Source organism: Venturia canescens, chromosome 1, assembly GCF_019457755.1.
Source record: "Venturia canescens isolate UGA chromosome 1, ASM1945775v1, whole genome shotgun sequence".
NCBI lineage: Eukaryota > Metazoa > Arthropoda > Insecta > Hymenoptera > Ichneumonidae > Venturia > Venturia canescens.
The window spans coordinates 2,949,279-2,968,228 of NC_057421.1; the positions used below are offsets into that span (position 1 = coordinate 2,949,279).

Here is an 18,950-nt window from a genome sequence, read left to right on the forward strand (position 1 = left end):
TATCATTATTCATCACTGTTCATGTCCGTTGGATCGTGAACTGTAGTAACAATGACACGACGAATCATTTGATGTGTATACGTGGATCGCAAGAGATTCGGGGCGCATTTAATAATCGTGGGGATCGTGGGGTAAAAGAGGTGGTCTGGTAAGGTGCGCGAGGTAAAAAAAAAATAATACGTATAAGGAGCGAGAAAAAAAAGAGGAACGGCTGGAGCGATAAGTGTTTTCGGGGGGCGAAGGCGAAGGCGAAGGGTGGTTACAAAAACAGACGGTGCGTGAGGAGGCACGAAGAGAAATCGAAAAAAACGTTAGGAAAATAAAACAAAAGCTAAAACAGATATATAAAGAAATAAAAATATGAGTGACACGAAGCCTCAGCACGGTACTCAGGAAGTGAAGGGCTGGCTGTTCAAATGGACGAATTATCTGAAAGGTTACCAGCGAAGATGGTTCGTTCTGTCAAATGGCCTCCTGTCATACTACAGGTATTTTGTTTATTATCATTTTTCATTAGAAACAAAATGAAATACCCGGAATCTCCCAAACGTATTACGAGAGTCAGCTGTCAACGTGGGCGAGTATTTCGCAATTCCCGGAAGTACTCCCGTCGAAAATTCGTCTCGTCGTTACCGAATAAATGAAACAGAAAACTCTGAAAATGCGATTCAATTTTTTCTTCAATCTTTCGATAGCCCGTTTTTCTATAATTATTGATTATCACCCGCTGTCACGCGTACACAAACACGCAAAACGCATGAATTGAAGTTTTCCTTCAGAGACTACTGCAAACCACACGTTAAACTTGCTGTCGCGCGTTGACCTCTTTATTTACACTTTTCCTTCCACCTTGTCTCTCGAAACTTATTTACCAAGCAGTCCCTTTCAATAGCTTTTGCACCCTTTCAACAAAACCCTTTTGTTTATTCCTCAAACTTGAAAAACTGTGTCAAACATAAACGCAAGGGATTGACAATGTTCCTTGTTTATAAATCAAGTTATTGTCATCATTGTTATTATTAATCTCATTGTTTGAATACCTTTTCTCTTTTGAGTTTATTACAAATCTTTGTGCATCCTTTTTCTATCGTTCCCTTGCAGTAAGCTATGCATGTACGAGCTTTGTACGTAGCCTAAAGATTGAACGTTCCGTTACACCCGATTCAATTGATTTTTTTCTGTTACACTAGTTTTTCGGATTCGATACACAATTTATCATATCTAATGCATGATGTCAAAATACCTTTTTCGTTAATTTTAAAGGGTACAAAGAAAGCTTATGTAGTTTAGATAAAATTCTATTTTTTCGTCTATATTTTGTCATAAATTTATTTTGGGAATGTTACAAAGCTGAATAAAGATTTTTAAATATTTTTGCAACATAATTTTTCAAAAAACTGGTGCGCAATGCTAGCATAGAAAAGGCTTTTATTCGAGCACTGCTTAGTTGAAGTTTATCGCCAATGTACGTCTTTTGTTGAAGTGAAGCACAAGTTCTACCTTGATGTGTTATTTTATTCATGGGGAATTCATTGAATAATTCCAACTTAGCATATATCAGGCTTAGGCTAAATAATATGGACATTTTTTCTATTTTGAAGATATAACGGAGTTTGTTTTCAATCGGTTTACAATGAATTATTTATTTCCAATCTCTCATAAACATAATGATGGAACAAGTAACAGAAACTTCAGGATTTACATCATTCTAGAACTGGAAACAAAGAAATTTTGTTATATCTGTGATGAAAATATTCCAATTGTATCAAACCAAAGTAGACAACCCTCAAGATTTTTCTAAATCGGCAAAAATGTTTATAAAGAAAAAAACAACTGACAGAGCTTCCTTCTCTAAATATCCACTGGCTTCTCAATTAGCATTTTTTTCAATAGCTCAATTCAACTGCAAGGTTTATCTGAGGAATGAGGATTCAATGAAGATACAAAAAGTTATTAGAATTCGAATTCTGCTTGGATTAGGTTTTCACCTTTCCATTGCTATTAAAATTCAATTGGTGCGCTATAAAAAGGCAATAAAAACTTTTTTGTCAGATCAAATGGTACACAGGGACAGTCTGTAAAAGTTTCCTGATGGTTTTTTTTTCAACTTCTCGAGGAAAAAAATAGACACAAAACCATCTGACATAAAATAACGACATGACCAAAAATAGAACATTTTTATTCATCACGGTTAACATCATTACCACAAAATGCCTAATGAAATAAAACCAAGAGCAAAAGATTGATACCCGACAAATAGAAGCTGTTACAAAACATTCGAAATATTTGAGAAGAGAATTGAAATACCCGCACGTTCCATATTCCGCATGAAAATAAATACTTTGCTAGACCAGTAACTAATTGTATTGTGACCCCGATGAGCATGCACAAAGAAACATAAAATTTACTGAATCAGCGAATAAAACCTCTCTAGAAGAGTTAAATGGCTGAAAAAAAAATTATAAGAATACAAATACGTTAATCCATCTTCAAAATAGAATCTATATAACACGAATATTTTCATCTCTTCGAACCATTCCAATGATTTTTCATCTCCATTAAAAATAGAACGATTTCGAGATGAGTATTTTGCCGAGAGAAAGCCTCATAATAATATTGTGCAATGATAATTGATGTTTCATATATTTTCATTCCCATCATCGAGAGGATTGTCGTTGTATATAGTTGAACGAGTATTATTCTTGTAATAGCACATTGAAATTGATAAATCACTCGCATGTTTGTGAAAGCAATTCTCGCTATCACATGTGGCGGATTGTTATGTTACTAGACCGAAGACTCGTTAGCGCCATTTAATGTTTTTTTTCTTTTTTCTCTGCCTCTGTCTTCTGGCCTTGCAGACCTTGGCACTCGATGCAAAGTACATATATGACACTTGTATATATATTTTGCGTCTTTTCCTGTGTATATAAATGTGTGTTGAACATTTGTACCATTCGTAAGGAAACATATCGAACATAAATATTTTTAGCCCAATGTGTCGTCGATCATTTAACAGAGGTTACGTTTCCGTTTACCGCCATTGTTATATTGAGACGTCAGTCCTTGGTTATCGACAGAACCAACAAATCGATCATTATTTAATTCTGATAATTATGATGTGAAGCAGAAAAATTTGATAGTTCTTCGTTTGAGAGAAGTGAAAGAAAGGACAAAAGGTGAATGTCGAATTCCTGAATGTTTTTCCTCCTCGTGCGTTCTGTCTTATTTCCCCTTGCTAGATTTGATCTTCGGTTACGTACTTGTCTTGTGCCTCGCAGTGTCCAATCCCTAATTTAACCTGTAAATTGAAAAATAATAAATTCAACAAAATCACTCAATCGAAGCATACGTTAGACTCGCCAATTTACTGAATTCGTAAAAAAGAGAAAGAAATACATTCGAACGAAAAAAGCTCCGATTACCTTAACTTCAAGGCCTTCATTCAAATCCAATCTAGACCGAGCCTCGATCGATCAATACGAAATTAAAGACAAACGGAATTACGAGAAAAAAGTAAGAGATAAAAGAATCGATTGAGAAAAAAATACAACAAAACCCTCTTTTTTTTCTTTAACAATGTGCACCAAGTGAACGTGGGCCTATTTGTTTTGTGGACTGTTTAGGGCTGAACCGACAGGGGGGCCTAAGATTTCGGCGCGACGCAAGCGGAGGGCTGGCAGAGCCTCCGAGTAAGTAAAAAAATTGAAAACAAAAAACGAGACGTAAAGACTAAAAAACCAAATAAACAAAAAAAAAAAGATGCGAAATGAGAATATAAGAAGGGACTCTGAAAACTTTGACCTTCCGAAAACTCCTTCTCCGAGTACCGAATGTCTTGACAACGACAAAAAACCACTTTACATTAATGAATTCTCGAGGAATTCTCATTTCTCAAAAGATCGCAATCTCTTTTTATTCAAATGTAATAATTCATTCTTCACGCGACAAGATCGTTTCTCCACGCTCCCTTAATCCTCGTCTCCTTATTTTTTTTCATTTATTTCGCACTTTCTTGCTTTTCGACCTGCCGCTGGTGCTTGACACGTTTCACTTCAATTTCAATTCTTCACGGAATCATTCCTCCCTCGTACACGACCTTCCTCACCAAACGTTCGACTCTATCTCGCTTTAATACATCGCTACAATGGCCGATTTATAAAACTCCATAAAAAAGTCTCGAAATATTAAAAAACAATTCACGTAATCCCGAATCGAATCGTTCAATCCAGGGCATCAAAACTCCGCGGTTCGAAAAATCGGAATAATTAGTAATCTGCCAAGTTTTACGAACATTCATTTCCGACAAATTTTTTTTTAGTTTTCTTCTGGAAACGTTGGATGAGCGCCCTCGATATTTATTTCAGGATCAATGCAGAGCTAAAAGACACGAAAAATAGTCTTCGCCTCGGGGCAGTGTTTTGATTTTTCCGGTACTGTGCAGAATAGCAATGACACGTAACTTTCTGTTCTAATTTCATTGTTCGTTGTTATTTATCGAAAAAACTCTTTCAGTCTCATCTACATGGAACGAATCGTTTGAGCGAGCGTGTCGGAGGCACGTGTCTCGGAGAGTTATTTATTTTTTGTAATAGTCACGATGTTGCATAATGCTGCGTGTGCGTAGACACACATGAAGGAAGTACATGTAAAACGACGTGTATTGATAGAATCGAGTTTCGAGTTATTCCGCACGGTGGAGCTGCGTTCGCGTTGTAGTTTCCGACGAGCGAGGGAAACTGCCATGTAACGCCATGTTTTCCCTCGTTTTTATGTTCCCATTCCTCATCATCGTAAAGCTGCACACCGCAAATGTGTCCTCGGCAGAATATTACACTTTTTATGTCGCACAGTGTCGTTCATTGTTTTGCAAGATGTCGCAACGCTAACGTTCGATTAAAAGCTGTTGAAAATAAACGATTCGTCAAATAATATCGAAGAAGTTTTGGGAGGTCTCGTTCTCTCAAAACTTCGTTAATAATTAACGTGGAGCTAAATATCCAAGCAAATTCTTTCGAAGATACGCACAATGAAAAACAAACATTTAAATATTCCATTTAAAAAATGCGAAAAACGTTCGGCACAAAAGCTTTCAAATTCCTTCGCACCAAAATAAGAAACGGACTATTGCAGACCGTGCGCTTACGGAACAACGGGCTTTGAAATTGCACAATCTATGTCGGATCGATGCTCAATTCGTCCAATTGAATTTTCATCTTCCCCGATTGAGATTCGATTGATTGTCCCACGAGGATGCATGGCATCGATATACGCACCATTCTTGCTACGATTATTATCATTTACAATATTTATTTAAGGCGGTACGAGGAATGTCACGTTTTTCATGAGCTCGTGCTTTATTTACGATAAGTTTGTTCCCCTCGAAGGCGATGCAGATTATTCGTGCTGTCATTTTGTGGATGGGTTTACTCGTCAGTTGAATCGTCATGAATCATTATCCTCGAGCTCCTTCCATCGATTCTTTGTCAGTCATTAAAACAAAGAGAAATAATGCATTTTTTTTCCACGTAACAATCTTTTGGTTTTGTCGCATTTATATTAACGAGTATTCGGAGGTGTGCTATCGAGGTTTTGAATTGAGTTTCTTTGCGCACATTATGAAGTATTTTTTACGACGATACGTCCGTCATCCCGATCCCAATATTTTCTTGGTACGAGTAGCATAGAGAAACTCGTCTGTTCACGTAATTTGTTTAGAAGCCCAGCCGAAATGGCGCACACCTGCCGTGGAACGATTTCGTTACACGGGGCCTTAATACACACCGTCGATGCTTGTACCTTCGTCGTCAGCAACGGTGGCACTCAAACCTTTCACATCAAAGCAGCAACAGAGGTCGAACGACAACAATGGGTCACTGCGTTGGAACTTGCCAAAGCCAAGGCCATTCAGGCTATGGAATCAGGTTCGTTCGAGCAACCTTAATGTTCAACATTCTCCTTGCACTCTCCAACGTCTCTCGTCCTTCTCCATATTCCTTTGCTCTTTGTTTTTAATTAAAATATACGAGAAAAAATTTGATGTCTCAAGAATTGTTGAATCTTTTGAAAACGTTTTTTTACTTACTTTAGTTTCATTCATTTGTCACCATTGGAAGTATTTACGAATCTCTGAATCTCGTTTGTTGAACAAAATTCGATGATCTTATTCAAAAGTTCGAGTTTCGAGTTCCCAGTTCAGTTGAAATTCAATTTTTACATAAAAACGAAAACTCTTTCCCTCGAAGATGAAAACTCGTGCAAGAGCCTTTAAAAATAGTCCAACACTCTTCCGGTGATGGACCGAAAAATTTTCTTTTCGTAAATAACTATTTCTTTTTGTATCGAAAAAAAGTAGCTTTAAAAGTGTTCGTTTTTAAAAGAGAAGTTCAAAGATCAAAAAATTCATTTCTGTCATTGATTTCTTGATTTATTGAAAAATATGTACGTCTGAGATTCGAGTGTGTCCGGAGATTGCTTCATGCTGATTTTTTGTCCAGAAGAAGAGGAGGAGGAGTATCAAGACAACGAGAATCAGAAGGGTGAACAGGCCTCGATAATAAAAGATTTGACGGGACGTCTCGAGGATTTGCAGACGTGTAACGACCTCATAGCAAAAAGAGCAACGAGTCTCCAGCGTGCTCTCATTGATTTGGAATCCCTCGAGCCCGGGGTACCCGAATTCTCAGCGAAGATCAAAGCGGTTCACGAGCGAGCGATAGCCTTCCGAATTGCAGCTAATGCGATGATAGGTGTAAGTTTCTATAAGCCGATTTTCAATTACCACGAAACAAACATTTTGTAGGGAGGAAAAAAATAATCCGACACAAACGATTGCGATTTTGAGATATTTTAGCAGCGAACGTATCGAGGGACGTCACGTAACGAGCTGGAATTTTCTCACCTTTCGGAATAATAATTTCGACTTAAAAAAAAAAAAAAGTAATTTTCCCTGATTTTTTTTAACCTGAAATAAAGAAAAACTTTTTTTCGATTCCATTTAAAGGTAGCTAGAAAAAAAAAGCAGAATTTCTGCGTTACATTCCATAGTTTTTATGTTATCGACAATTGTTTCGTGTCTGGTACAAAATTTTTTCTCATTTTTCCAACAAAGATACTTTGGCAAAAACGTTGAATCGAAAAAAATGTGTATTTTATTGCACATTGAAAATTGTGTGAGGTCGAAAAAATATTGGACTGGTACTTCGTTTTTTTTTTAATTCAAGCAATTTTTTAGCATGCTTCAGTTAATTAACTGTTCGATAAAAACTGTCCATGGACTCCAAAATCTCTCTTGAAAAATTCAAAGTACTTGATTTTTTGGCTTAAACCCTTGGAAGAAAATTCAATAATTGAAAAAGCTGTAAATAACTTTGGAAGAATGTTGGTTTTTTATTCGCAGACGAGCTCGGACTATCTCCAACTGGCTCAACAGCAGGAACCCAAATGGAAAAAGCTACTTCAGCACGAGCGCGATCAAAAAGTACGAATAGAGAAAATGGTTGAGCAACTTGCACGTCAACATTCTCATCTCGAGGAAGCAGCTCAGCATGCTCTACCGTCGTCTATACCGGCAGGTGGACACAGACCGTCTCGTAATGTTGCATTTTGTTACTTAATACTTAATAACTTATTTAAACATTTAGTCCGACTAATTCAATGACCAGCAATGTGCTTATTATTCGATGATTTTTCCACTGAGGCGTTGTGTCCACAAGCTTTTGCTTTTTCATCCTGAAACCCTACAACGTGGAAAAAAACGACCCAAGATTCTAGTAGAAAAATGTTTTTTTCTATTTGTATTAAAAATTTTTTGTACACCGTTCTCTTCGTCATTAAAAAAATGAAGAGAACGCTGTATAGTTGAATCTTTTGACACATTCCAAAAGCATTTTATAATAAGAAAAGGTTGGAATCGTTTCTGACTCTGTTGTGGGGTTTCCTTAAAAAAAATGAAATTTGTGTAGGATAGAATCTCGCTTCATAAATTTTAGAGAGTTGTGAAGAGCACCTTTGACAGAATTTTTAGCTCGAAGTTGTCATATCATCGCAGGGAGACTCCAGATATTCGAACAGAAATAGTGATCTTAAAATTAACGCGTCAGAGTTAGTTTTTGAATAAGAAACCTTTCGGTGTTCGATAATTCAAAGTAACGCGAATTCATAGAGTGTCGAAAAAAAATTAGTGCACCTGCCAAGCATTACCATTGATTTTTACACCCATGTTTGAGGAATTTTCATAATTAATGTGGAGTACAATTTAATGTCTGTGTAACTATTAATTCTCTAAGACAGTAACGATGATTTAACAGTTTTTTCATAATTCCTATTCAAGGTTTTCTCATACGATTCCTTTTCGTCGACCTTTTTATTCCGCTAACTCACAATAATAACGACGTAATCAACTTTCGAAACGAGTTCAGTTTTTATTTGGGAAAAAAAAACTGGATACAGGAATTGTCGAATAACTGAATTATAGAACGGTCGATATTTCGAAATTTTAAAAGTTGTGATATCAGTTTGGAGAAAAATAAGTAATTCGAAATTCTTATTCTCGATCGACTATTCAGCAGATTGCGTATTTAATTAAAAATTCCTTCTTTGAATTCGTATTTACCCGAAAATATATATTTCAATAGTTTTCATTTCGAATGCAATTTTAACAGACCATCCGAACGTGAAAAGTTCATATTTTCGAATTCAAAATGGAGAGTAATTGTTTTACAGACAGACCAGCAGAATATCGAGTAGCAAAAAATCGAAAGTGAATTTTTCGAGCCTATAAAACTTAGATATGCAAAAAAGGCGAAAGTCAAAATGGCGATGTTTAAAATTGGAGATGACCGGTCTAAGTAAGTGAGTGAGTGAGACGCGTGTATTTGGAGCTCCACTGCATTTCTCTATTTTGATCGATCGACTTTCTAACGTTTCGCTATTTTGACTGTTCGACTTTTTGGTGTTTCAGTATTTCAACCTCAGTAATATTTGGTCTTTCGTTATTATATTTTCAAAATTGTGAATTTTCACAGTATCACTGACTAGTAATTTATGAATCGAAAGAGTGATAGTCGAATTTTCGAAAAATCGATATTTTAGTCATCGTCCTATGGGCGATTGTTACATTCTATTTTCCCTGTAAACGTGCTTCGAACCTTGCAGTTTCTGCTTTATTTATTTTAGGCATTCAAAGCTCCAGTCGAATCTATCTGTCTCCATATTATCATTTGAAGTTTATAAACTCGAGATTTTAGCTGTTCGAAATTTGAGTCATTCCAACATTTGATCCGAGACTTTTCTGATCGTTTCATTCTCGGCCCCAAATTCTAGGATCGAAAGATACTTTTTTTGACTCTCAAAAAATTTTCCACAATATTTTCCTGCAATGCCACAACGAAGTATATGTTTTTTAATGTGATTGCCGATTATCTCAAATCAGGAATGTTTTTATCATTGAAAACATTTATTCTCAGAAGTAGTAGTAATTATGAAAAATGAATAACCAAAATATTCTTCGTCAGATAATCAGACTGACGTTTTTCAATATACTAAACAAATTGTGTAATTGTTCCAAATGCATATGGACAGATCTCGGGGCGAAGTAAAAAAATCTGAATTTTACCGCGTTAACTGAAAGGTTTATTCGAATTAGCATGAGATGGCGCTGAAGTCGAATGCCCGTGCTCGCGTGCACCGCGGGAATTGTTATTACTCGATATACACACATCACACATCGAAGATTCGCATCGATGATTCAATCTCGTCCCGTAACATTACAAAACTGGCTTGACACAGTAGATTGACGAAATAACGTGTGTATTGCTATTTGAGAATTTCGCGATGTATATAATGGTGTCAGAGAGGGAGGGAGAGAGCAAAAGATAAATCCCCCACTTTGACACCTTTCTCGAGTGACACTGACGTGGATGGCCTTGTCAGACTTTGGTGGCTATTTTATTTTTTTTTCTTCCATATTTCGTCGATCATTCCTGAATTTCTTGTAGTGTCGTCGTGGTGGGGACTCGAGGGGGCAGGGGAGGGTCTCTCGAACGACCATCGATAAATTGTATGAGTGAAATAAAAAAAGAAAACAAATATAATTCGAATTCGAACACGATAGAACACGAGCGGCGGGATAGGGGAAGAAAAGGAGAAATATATGTGAGATAAGCAAACGATACGATTGACCAGCCAAACGAACTAAAGTTGCGGTTGGCAGGCGCTTTTAGTAGAGTTCACGTCGAGACCGCGTCGACGCTTCCGACGATTTTAAATGAATCTTTTGTATTAATATCCTCGAGGTCCACCAGGTGAACGTCTATTTTATTTATAATATACTATCAGTGAATATGCTCAAACGAGCAAGAAATATGTAAAATATTAGGCAAAGTATTTTCCAGTTTTGATCAATGTCAGTGTGTGTTCACTTTGATTTACGTGAATTTTGAGTTTTTCAAGTGTGCTTCACTTTTTTCGTGGATTTCCTATCGTTTTATTTTCGAATATCGTACTTTTCGTATTATTTTTAATTTTTGCAAATTCATTGTCACGTTTTTGTCCTTTCTAATCATCAGGAATTTTTTTCTATCAAGCGTTTGATCTGATTTTTTAAACAAATAATTCATTCTTGTCGGATGCCTCATCAGCATAATCGATTCATTTGTTCCCCTGTGCATTCTTTATTATTTAATTTCCCTAATTTTGGATAAATTGCAACTCAGACGTTCCGGCAAACACATCACCGTCAGAAGACGAAGAGGACGGCGTGGAGTTCTATGATGCTCAAGAGTCGGATACATTCACATTGACTATACCGAGCGGTGCAACGGGAAACTCACTCTCGCACGAGAGAAGCAGAAACGATTCGCAGGGTAGTGACGATGGATCTAGTTCTGAGGGAGATCCTCAAATGCCACTATCAGGAAACGATACTTCTAGAGGAGAATCCTACCTCATCGTGACCGATTCCACTGCTGCCACTGAACCGGCCCAAGGCGCTTCCATCACAGAACTGGACGACGTAAGTATTGATTTCTTTTCTGATGATTTTGATAATCTTCGAAACTGTTATCGCTTCATAAAAATTCGTCAAATATTTCTAACTCATCCATATTTATTAATTCTTCTATCTAATATCACTGGATTTCTTTCAGATTTTTGCGACTCATTAATTGTGTCACTATACTCTAATTTTGTAACCTACTCCCCTAATTTTTGATGATTTTGTCACAGTTCCCTTAAATATCCCGAGCGCAGAGAGTCTTTCCTATTGTTGGGAATCTGTTGCAATTGAGTAGATGCTATTTTTATCAGATTTTGTGTCAGTAAATACAGTCTTAAACTCACAAACCGTCTTTTTTTGTAATCTGGAAATCTTCCATCAATCTTGGATACTTGCACATTTTATTTCTACTCTATTCTCCAATTTTTCAAACATTGATGTTTAAAAAAAAATGTACAATCATCTAAATAGTGTCCAAAGTGCTAGTTTGGATCAGATTATTAATTAATTTACTGCATTCGTCATCTTCTTCTTCACTCATTATGATTTAAAATTTCCCTATTATTTCTGCTATAAAATTTTCATATGTAAATGAAAATATTCATTTAATCTGGTTTCAATTCCTCTTTGTATACAATATTAGAATATTTGTAATTGGTATTATGATAAAAACATATCTAATAGTCATTAGCGAAACCCACGACTCCATTAACATTCACATATAAATGCTCATATTAATACTAAAAAAAACTACACAAAATATTGATTGTTTTTTGAACTGGATCATTTCTTACCACTGCAGATGTAAAACAATGCCGCGAATTGTTATTTGTTTTCACAGACGGCCTGGCAATCGAACAATGGAGGAAGTAGCTCCGGGGTAACAACGATCTCGCAGCGAAAGAGGAGAACGCGAGTACCCGAGAAGCCCAACTATCCTCTGAACCTATGGAGCATAATGAAAAACTGTATTGGCAAAGAACTGTCCAAGATTCCAATGCCAGTCAATTTCTCCGAACCTCTTAGTATGCTTCAACGACTCGCAGAGGATTACGAGTATGCAGAAATACTCGACAGGTAAGAATCAACCAAGAGTGTAATCTAATTTCGGCTACGAGCATCGCTCCAACTGTTTTAGACCTTCGTGAAAGTCCGGGACGAAACAAACGGGGAAATTCGGACAACTTTTTCATATTTAGGACAAAAACAGAGATTTATTTGAATATAAAATGCGCGATCTTTGATCAAAATTTTCGAACAGTCGTTTGACATAAACACGAATTACAAGCTCTCGTTACGTCGGGAACAAAGTTTTCCGTGATACATTTGTAAATTGAATTATAGTCGTAACATTTTTCTACACATCAAAAGCTGGTTGGTAGACTATTTTTTTATTAAGTAAAGTTATCTTTTTGCATGTAAAACGAGTTTAATATACGAAGAGAATAGAAAGTGGGATATTTTCAAGAAAAGAGAACAAACAAAAAGAATCGATGCATATTCAACGTCTGAATAATTTTCGTTGGTTGCAAAATCTGCATGTAAATTAACACTTTTAATCTCCTTTTAATAGTGATGCTCTTGTCATGTATGCATTTATTCACATCAATGAAAAATAAATGAGCTTCTTACGAAGAAGGGGAAATAAATCTAGAATTTATCTCTATGAAAATTTGTACGAACGATCAGAAAGAATAAAAACTCGTAGGTGTGATTTTTACCCCCTCTACGATCGTCAATTACGATTCTTTCCTCCGCAAAAAATAATAGATCTTTATCGTTAATTGTCTTCTTTACTTTTGCGCAACACAGGGCAGCCGAGTGCACAGACAATTATGAACAAATGGCCTACGTCGCCGCATTCACGGTTTCGAGTTACTCGACGACCGCCTCGAGAACAGGCAAACCCTTCAATCCTCTGCTTGGCGAAACTTATGAATGCGACAGAACCGATGACCTTGGATGGCGTTGTGTCTCGGAACAAGTTTCACATCATCCACCGATGGTTGCCCAATTTTGCGAAGGGCGGAAATGGCGATGTTGGCAAGAATTCACTATGGCTTCCAAATTCCGTGGAAAATATTTACAGGTAAAGAACGAATGGATATTTTGTTTATTCAACCACCTCGAAATTCAGCGAATCAATTAGTTTCCTGAAAATTCAATTATTCGTCGATCTTCCAAGAAATTCAATTAGTCGTTCATTTTTGGCAGAATTAAATTGCCACTCAATTTCACGCGTAACTTATTTCTCAATCGAATGTGAAAATTATTTATCGCGAAACAGACAGTATTGTTAAAATTGGAAAATCAATCGAATAAAAATGGAGTTCAAAAATTGCTTGCAGAAGCTCAGCTTTTTTTGCTCGACCATCAAATCGACAGGATGCTTACAAACAGAAAAAAGTTGTACATTTTTCGTTATTAATATGTTTTTTATTATTATAAAAAGTATCGATTTATACTCCACAACATAAGTATGATATAATAATAAATTGTCAAACGTTTAGAAATTGCACTTTAATATTTATTGTATTGGTGTGAAATTTGATAAATGATGCAGATTTTTTAGTTATTTATGTTCGAAAAAACCCACGAGGTTGAAAATAAAACGGAAATTTCATTTCACTACAACTGTTCTATAAAAATGTAGTTAAATATTTGATGCTTGAATATTTCGATCGACGTCCGCAGTCCGCTTCATCCGCAGTCGTGCGTGGGCGTAACTTAAAATCAATAATCGAGGCGCCAATGAAAAGAAAAGAGTTTTTGAAGTTCGCTGGTTGGTGTGGAACGATATTATTTCTTGTATTTTTCAGCAGATATCAAAATTAGTCTGCGACATTCGTCTAATATATGTGTGTGACCCAATTGTGAGAAGAAATTGAGTCAATTTTCAATTCAGTGAAGATTGTTTTCGCTAGATTCCAAGGTTTCAAAATTTAAACTATCAAAGAGAAAAATGAGCAAAGAATTTTGAGAAATTGTTGATAGAGCTGAAAATTGTACTGATTCGATACCTAATGTGAAATCGAAAATTGGCAGGTGATACCGTTGGGAACCGCTCATCTTGAATTCAACAATTCGAAGAATCATTACACATGGCGTAAAGTGACTACGACGGTGCACAATATAATCGTGGGAAAACTTTGGGTAGATCAGAGCGGTGACATGGACATAATAAATCACAAGGAGGGCATAAAGTGTCATCTAAAGTACATACCGTACTCGTATTTCTCGAGGGACAGTCAGCGTAAGGTCAAAGGTGTCGTGATGAATTCGAGCAAAGAGGTCAAGTGGGTTGTACAGGGTACGTGGGACGCCAAGATCGAAATCGCTCCGGTAATCAACACTTCCGGTACTCCCGACAATCCTGTATATAAAACGGGACCCTACACACTTGCTTGGAAACGTCGAATGCCTCCGTGAGTGTAAAAAATAGAATAGATGTGGAAATTAAATTTTACTATAAGACTGAAGTTTTGCGAAATTTCCCTCTGGATTTCACCTACAAAAGATCACTATTTGAAACAAATATTAAAATTATGGGATTTAAGAACATTTTTTCAGTTCTATCATTGTATAGAGATATTGTAAGAAAATAAGGAATTTTCTTACAGTTACTTTGGTAGTGTGCTGTTTACACTTGAAAAAAGAAATGAACGAGACTTTCGTTGAGTTTTGAATGTTGATATTTATGGATTTTCTTGTACATTTACAATGCTTTTTGAAAAAGAACAAATTCTAAATGGTTACAGGGATGATTGCGAAAAGTATTACTATTTCACGGAATTGGCATGTCAGTTGAATGAGCCCGAAGAGGGTGTCGCGCCAACGGATTCCCGTCTCAGGCCCGATCAAAGATTAATGGAAAACGGTCTTTGGGACGAGGCCAACGCGGAAAAGCTTCGTCTTGAAGAGAAACAACGCGCTGTGAGACGAGCGAGAGAGAGCGAAGCAGAAAAAGCGACGGATCAAGGTGACACAACTTTATTTTCTCATGAGCTTCCACGTATCGTACGCGTGAACACGTAGAAATAGCATCGAATCGATGCCTTTTTTAACAAATTCGTTTTCACTCTGTTAAAATATTAAAATGATCGATGTAGATCGAACCTTTTTTTTTGTTAATTGAAGTAAAACTTCCGTTCAATAGTTGTATTCATTGAATAGCGTTATATCGAGAACTGATTCCGTCATTTATCTGGGTTAAAATTATTATTAGATCGTACGTTTGAAACTTCGCAGATAGAAAAAGTTGGAAAATGTACAGCAACGTTTCGAACGCCACAAATGCTGATTTTCAATAATTTGCATTCCTGAATTTTTTACTAAATTAAAAATGTTTTCAACTAAAAATTACAGGTTTACCTTACGAGGCCTACAAGCCATTATGGTTCGAAAAGCAACAGGATCCGTACACGGACAGTCTCTATCACGTTTACAACGGTGAATATTGGGAGTGCAAGAAGAAAGGGGACTGGACAAGATGTCCGAGCATATTTTAGTATGTCGAGATCGCGTTCTTACTAAAAGTCTTTTAAGGTAAAAGTTCGATGATGACAAACTTGAGTTTCGCTAAAAGTTCCCAAAAGCTGGAGGAGGAGAAAGGTCGTCGGTAAAAGGACAGATGGAGTGTGTGCGCGTGTAAGAGTGCGTGATATTGGGCAAGGATGAGGTCCAGGGTAACGGCTTAAGCTCCGAATCTCTTTGAGAGATGTTCCAACGAGGACGAAGGCTATTTTGTTTATCGGTTTTAAGGAAATGCAAGAAAACATTTCCACGAGCCCGAGCGAGTCTGGGCAACTCGCTCGTGATATCCCGTTCTTTGGCATGTCGTGTAAATTTCGTTAAATCATGCCCCAAAAGCGTAGATGCGTAGTGACAAGTACGAATTATTTGATTTTTGTAAAAAAGATAAATATTATAAAGTCAGATTAAACAAAATAAAGAAATAATTAAAGAACAAACGACTATAATCGAAAAAGTATGCAAAATCAGCTACTGCTTTGAAAACTCTACTTCCGGATCAACTTGTTTTCTTTTCGAATCACCGCCAGGATGAATTTGTACAGAAAAATAATAAAGCCTCGCTCGTGCCGTTGATAAGGAAAATATGAGATTTCGAGCTAACTGATGTGAACTCAAAAAACTGCGTCCAAGCTTCCTATCTAAAGAAAAGTAAGATCGAACGAAAATAAATAATAATTTATGGATGGCCTCGAGCTGTGTTAACAATGTTTTGAAAAAAAGCCTCATTTTCTTCTTTCTCGCCTGCAAATTCAAATTCGTTGACATTTTTTACCAATATATGTACGATATATGCGATCTTTGAGTCAACGTATGCATATTATATAATGACATACTAGAAAAATCCAGTCATAAATCCGCCCTGCATCATCTTATGATTATGGCCACGCACACTGTTTCGTTTGAAAACAAAACATTGAATAACGTTTTATTCGTTCGAGCAAAACTTTTTTCGTACGTCCGCAAGAAAAAAAAACCCACAGTTTGCCCGAATGACTTCGCGCGAAACAGTTCGATTAGCTAGCCAAGGTTTTCAATGACACGAGTTAAGTCGCCCAGACTGTACTATAATTTTAATAGTCGATAATCAAGGAAAATTATATGTGTGTGTATATATATATATATATATATATTTAAATATAAATATACATACATATATATGAATATATATATTTACTTGTAAACAATATGAATACAAATTGATTATTACAAAGGAAGAAATAAAGTAATTTAAATATTTAAACAACAAAATGTATATGAAAAAAAATCAAAGATGTTGAGCAGATCCGCTATGTCTTGGACAATTTTCGGTCTTGACTCTTCATCATTTTTCTATTAATGATTTTTCGAGAGATATCCTTTGAAAGAAATTTAGCTAAGTCATATTTTCAATGGTTGTAATCGTCGTTAGCGACTGCGACTCATTTTGAGGCTTACGACTATTCACAAGTTTTAAAATGCTCGTCGAATTTTTTTTTAATAAACTTTCTTATGTTTCATTCTTTTAGAAGCAAAAAAGGAAAATTTTCAAAAAGTGAAGAAAATTAAACATCGAAAAGTCTCGAAGTTATCGCTGGGAACGTGAAATTTTCGAATCCTCGCTATAAAAATTGCATTCGAAAGGGAGGAATCATCGACTGAAAGGGCCGCAAATCCGACAAAGTAAATCTTTTTCGTATTTTGGTGCGGAATAAAACAATTGTAATCTGAATTTGAAGAAATATGGAAAAAAATAATACGTCGTCGAGACTACAGCTTTAAAGCCGAAATTTACTTCATGAAATTGCGACAGAATTTACATCTTTTTTGTATATTTATACGAACGCGGTTTTAGGACCCGCAATATGCCTTTAGAGGAAAGTTTTGCTAAAGTAGAAAAGACGGTCGGGTGATATTGACTAGTCTAAAACGCCGCTCCTTAGCATAGTTTAATAAGCTTGTTAATTTTTTGCGACTGTGGCCTCCCGTTATTAGCGGGAAAAGTGGTTTCCATCGTTCGAAATTGTTATAAAATCACTTGAGAGTGATCGATTGACTAAAATATGTATTTTTGCGTTATAAAACTATATTTTCCGGTTTCGTGATTTTATTGGATGTAGAATTTGACGAGATTTAGTTTTGTAAATTTCTTTACAATCGTTTCAACGTTTTCTTAAACCTTTTCGTTTTTCTTTTATTCCAAAAGTTTAGAACACTCAATGTCTGACACGACTGTACGAGACATAGCAAATCTTCTCCGAGCGTCAAGAGTTGGGTGAGTTTGAATGATTATTAGAGCTTGTAGATTAGCAATTCGTTTGTAAGTTGTTACGCAATGGGATTCGTTTTTTCTCTGTAATAGCAAATAAATTAGAGAGTGTGAGGAAGTGAGAGAGCGAGAGAGAAAGTTGAAAAAGTAAAAAGTAACGCCACGATTTAGTAGTAATTTTTTAATTGAACATGTGAGCGATCTTTATTGTCGTAAGTGCCTAAGATTTCTCGTTTTCTACCAGAGATCGACACATTCTGAATATCTTATTTCATTGTTTTGTGATTATGATCATTATTATTGTTGTTCAAACCGTTCTGACGTTTTCCGGATGTTTCATATTATTTGATAGATCGTGCGTGAGTGTGTCTGAGAGAGAGAAATAAAATCGTAATTTTTCTATGCAGTTAGAGAACAACGATTTTCCGCTGTTTTATAATATAATTAATCGTTATTTCCGAATATCTTGGCACACGAGCAACTGAAATTATCGACTGAGCAATCGATACCCTTTGTATATATTATATTTCTTGTCACAAAAAATAAAAAGAAGTCGAAGCATCGGTTGGAGGAATGAGGATTCGTTCCTTCGGATCCAATTTCCAGTCGAATTCGCGATTCAGAAGTAACGAATTGGAAATCTATGATTTTTCACTCATACTCGACGCGATTACAGCCACCAGCTAATTTAGAGCGCTGTGGTCGAGAGATGCACAAGATTTTTGACGAACGCATGAACAAAGAAAAAGCGCTAACGGATCTGTCGAACAAGTTTCAATTGTATAGTAGTTTTGACGGAATAAAGAGAACGCAAAAACAACGTTTTTGCAAAGTCATCAGTCATTGTTCTTCATCCGCTCTTCCATCCGAAACTTCGAAAATGTCTTCAAGTTAGGACATCGACGAATCGAGAATTTCGCTGCTGTTTCTTTGAATTGTAATCTTCAAGAAAAATATTGAAATTGAATTTTATGCACTACTCCTCCACTAATGATTGTTTTACTTGAAGATTTTCTAATTTTTACAGATCTTTTGCGTTTTTTTTGGTTATCTCATTTGGATGAGTTTTTTATTCAATTGTTGGAAATTATATTTGAAGAAAATGGATTCTATAAAACAATTGTTTCGTCAATACGTTTTCTGTAACATATTTGTGAAAATTCGGACGACACATTC

At 36.0% G+C, this 18,950-nt stretch overlaps 1 protein-coding gene across 4 annotated transcripts; it reads left to right on the forward strand.

The window, feature by feature from the left end:
- Positions 1-16: 16 nt before the first annotated feature.
- Osbp (oxysterol binding protein) lies at positions 17-18,594 on the forward strand. Of its 4 annotated transcripts, none has more exons than XM_043433545.1 (11): positions 17-488; positions 3,627-3,692; positions 5,719-5,924; positions 6,498-6,751; positions 7,400-7,574; positions 10,716-11,014; positions 11,838-12,073; positions 12,809-13,085; positions 14,042-14,421; positions 14,755-14,975; positions 15,362-18,594. In XM_043433545.1, the coding sequence occupies exons 1-11, from the start codon at positions 361-363 to the stop codon at positions 15,502-15,504; spliced, it is 2,385 nt and encodes a 794-aa protein (XP_043289480.1). In that variant the 5' UTR covers positions 17-360; the 3' UTR covers positions 15,505-18,594. The 4 variants fall into 4 exon arrangements, with proteins under 4 accessions (XP_043289480.1, XP_043289477.1, XP_043289479.1 ...); XM_043433542.1 differs by having other exon boundaries at positions 18-488; positions 7,400-7,592; XM_043433544.1 differs by having other exon boundaries at positions 18-488; positions 6,501-6,751; positions 7,400-7,592.
- Positions 18,595-18,950: the final 356 nt, after the last annotated feature.

What these genes read in the sequence shown, in the direction of transcription:
- Osbp (XM_043433542.1), top strand. Translation starts at nt 361, where the DNA reads ATGAGTGACACGAAGCCTCAGCACGGTACTCAGGAAGTGAAGGGCTGG. An exon ending in TGGAAACGTCGAATGCCTCC is followed by an intron (nt 14,422 to 14,754) that starts GTGAGTGTAAAA and finishes AAATGGTTACAG; the next exon opens with GGATGATTGCGAAAAGTATT. An exon ending in AGAAAAAGCGACGGATCAAG is followed by an intron (nt 14,976 to 15,361) that starts GTGACACAACTT and finishes TAAAAATTACAG; the next exon opens with GTTTACCTTACGAGGCCTAC.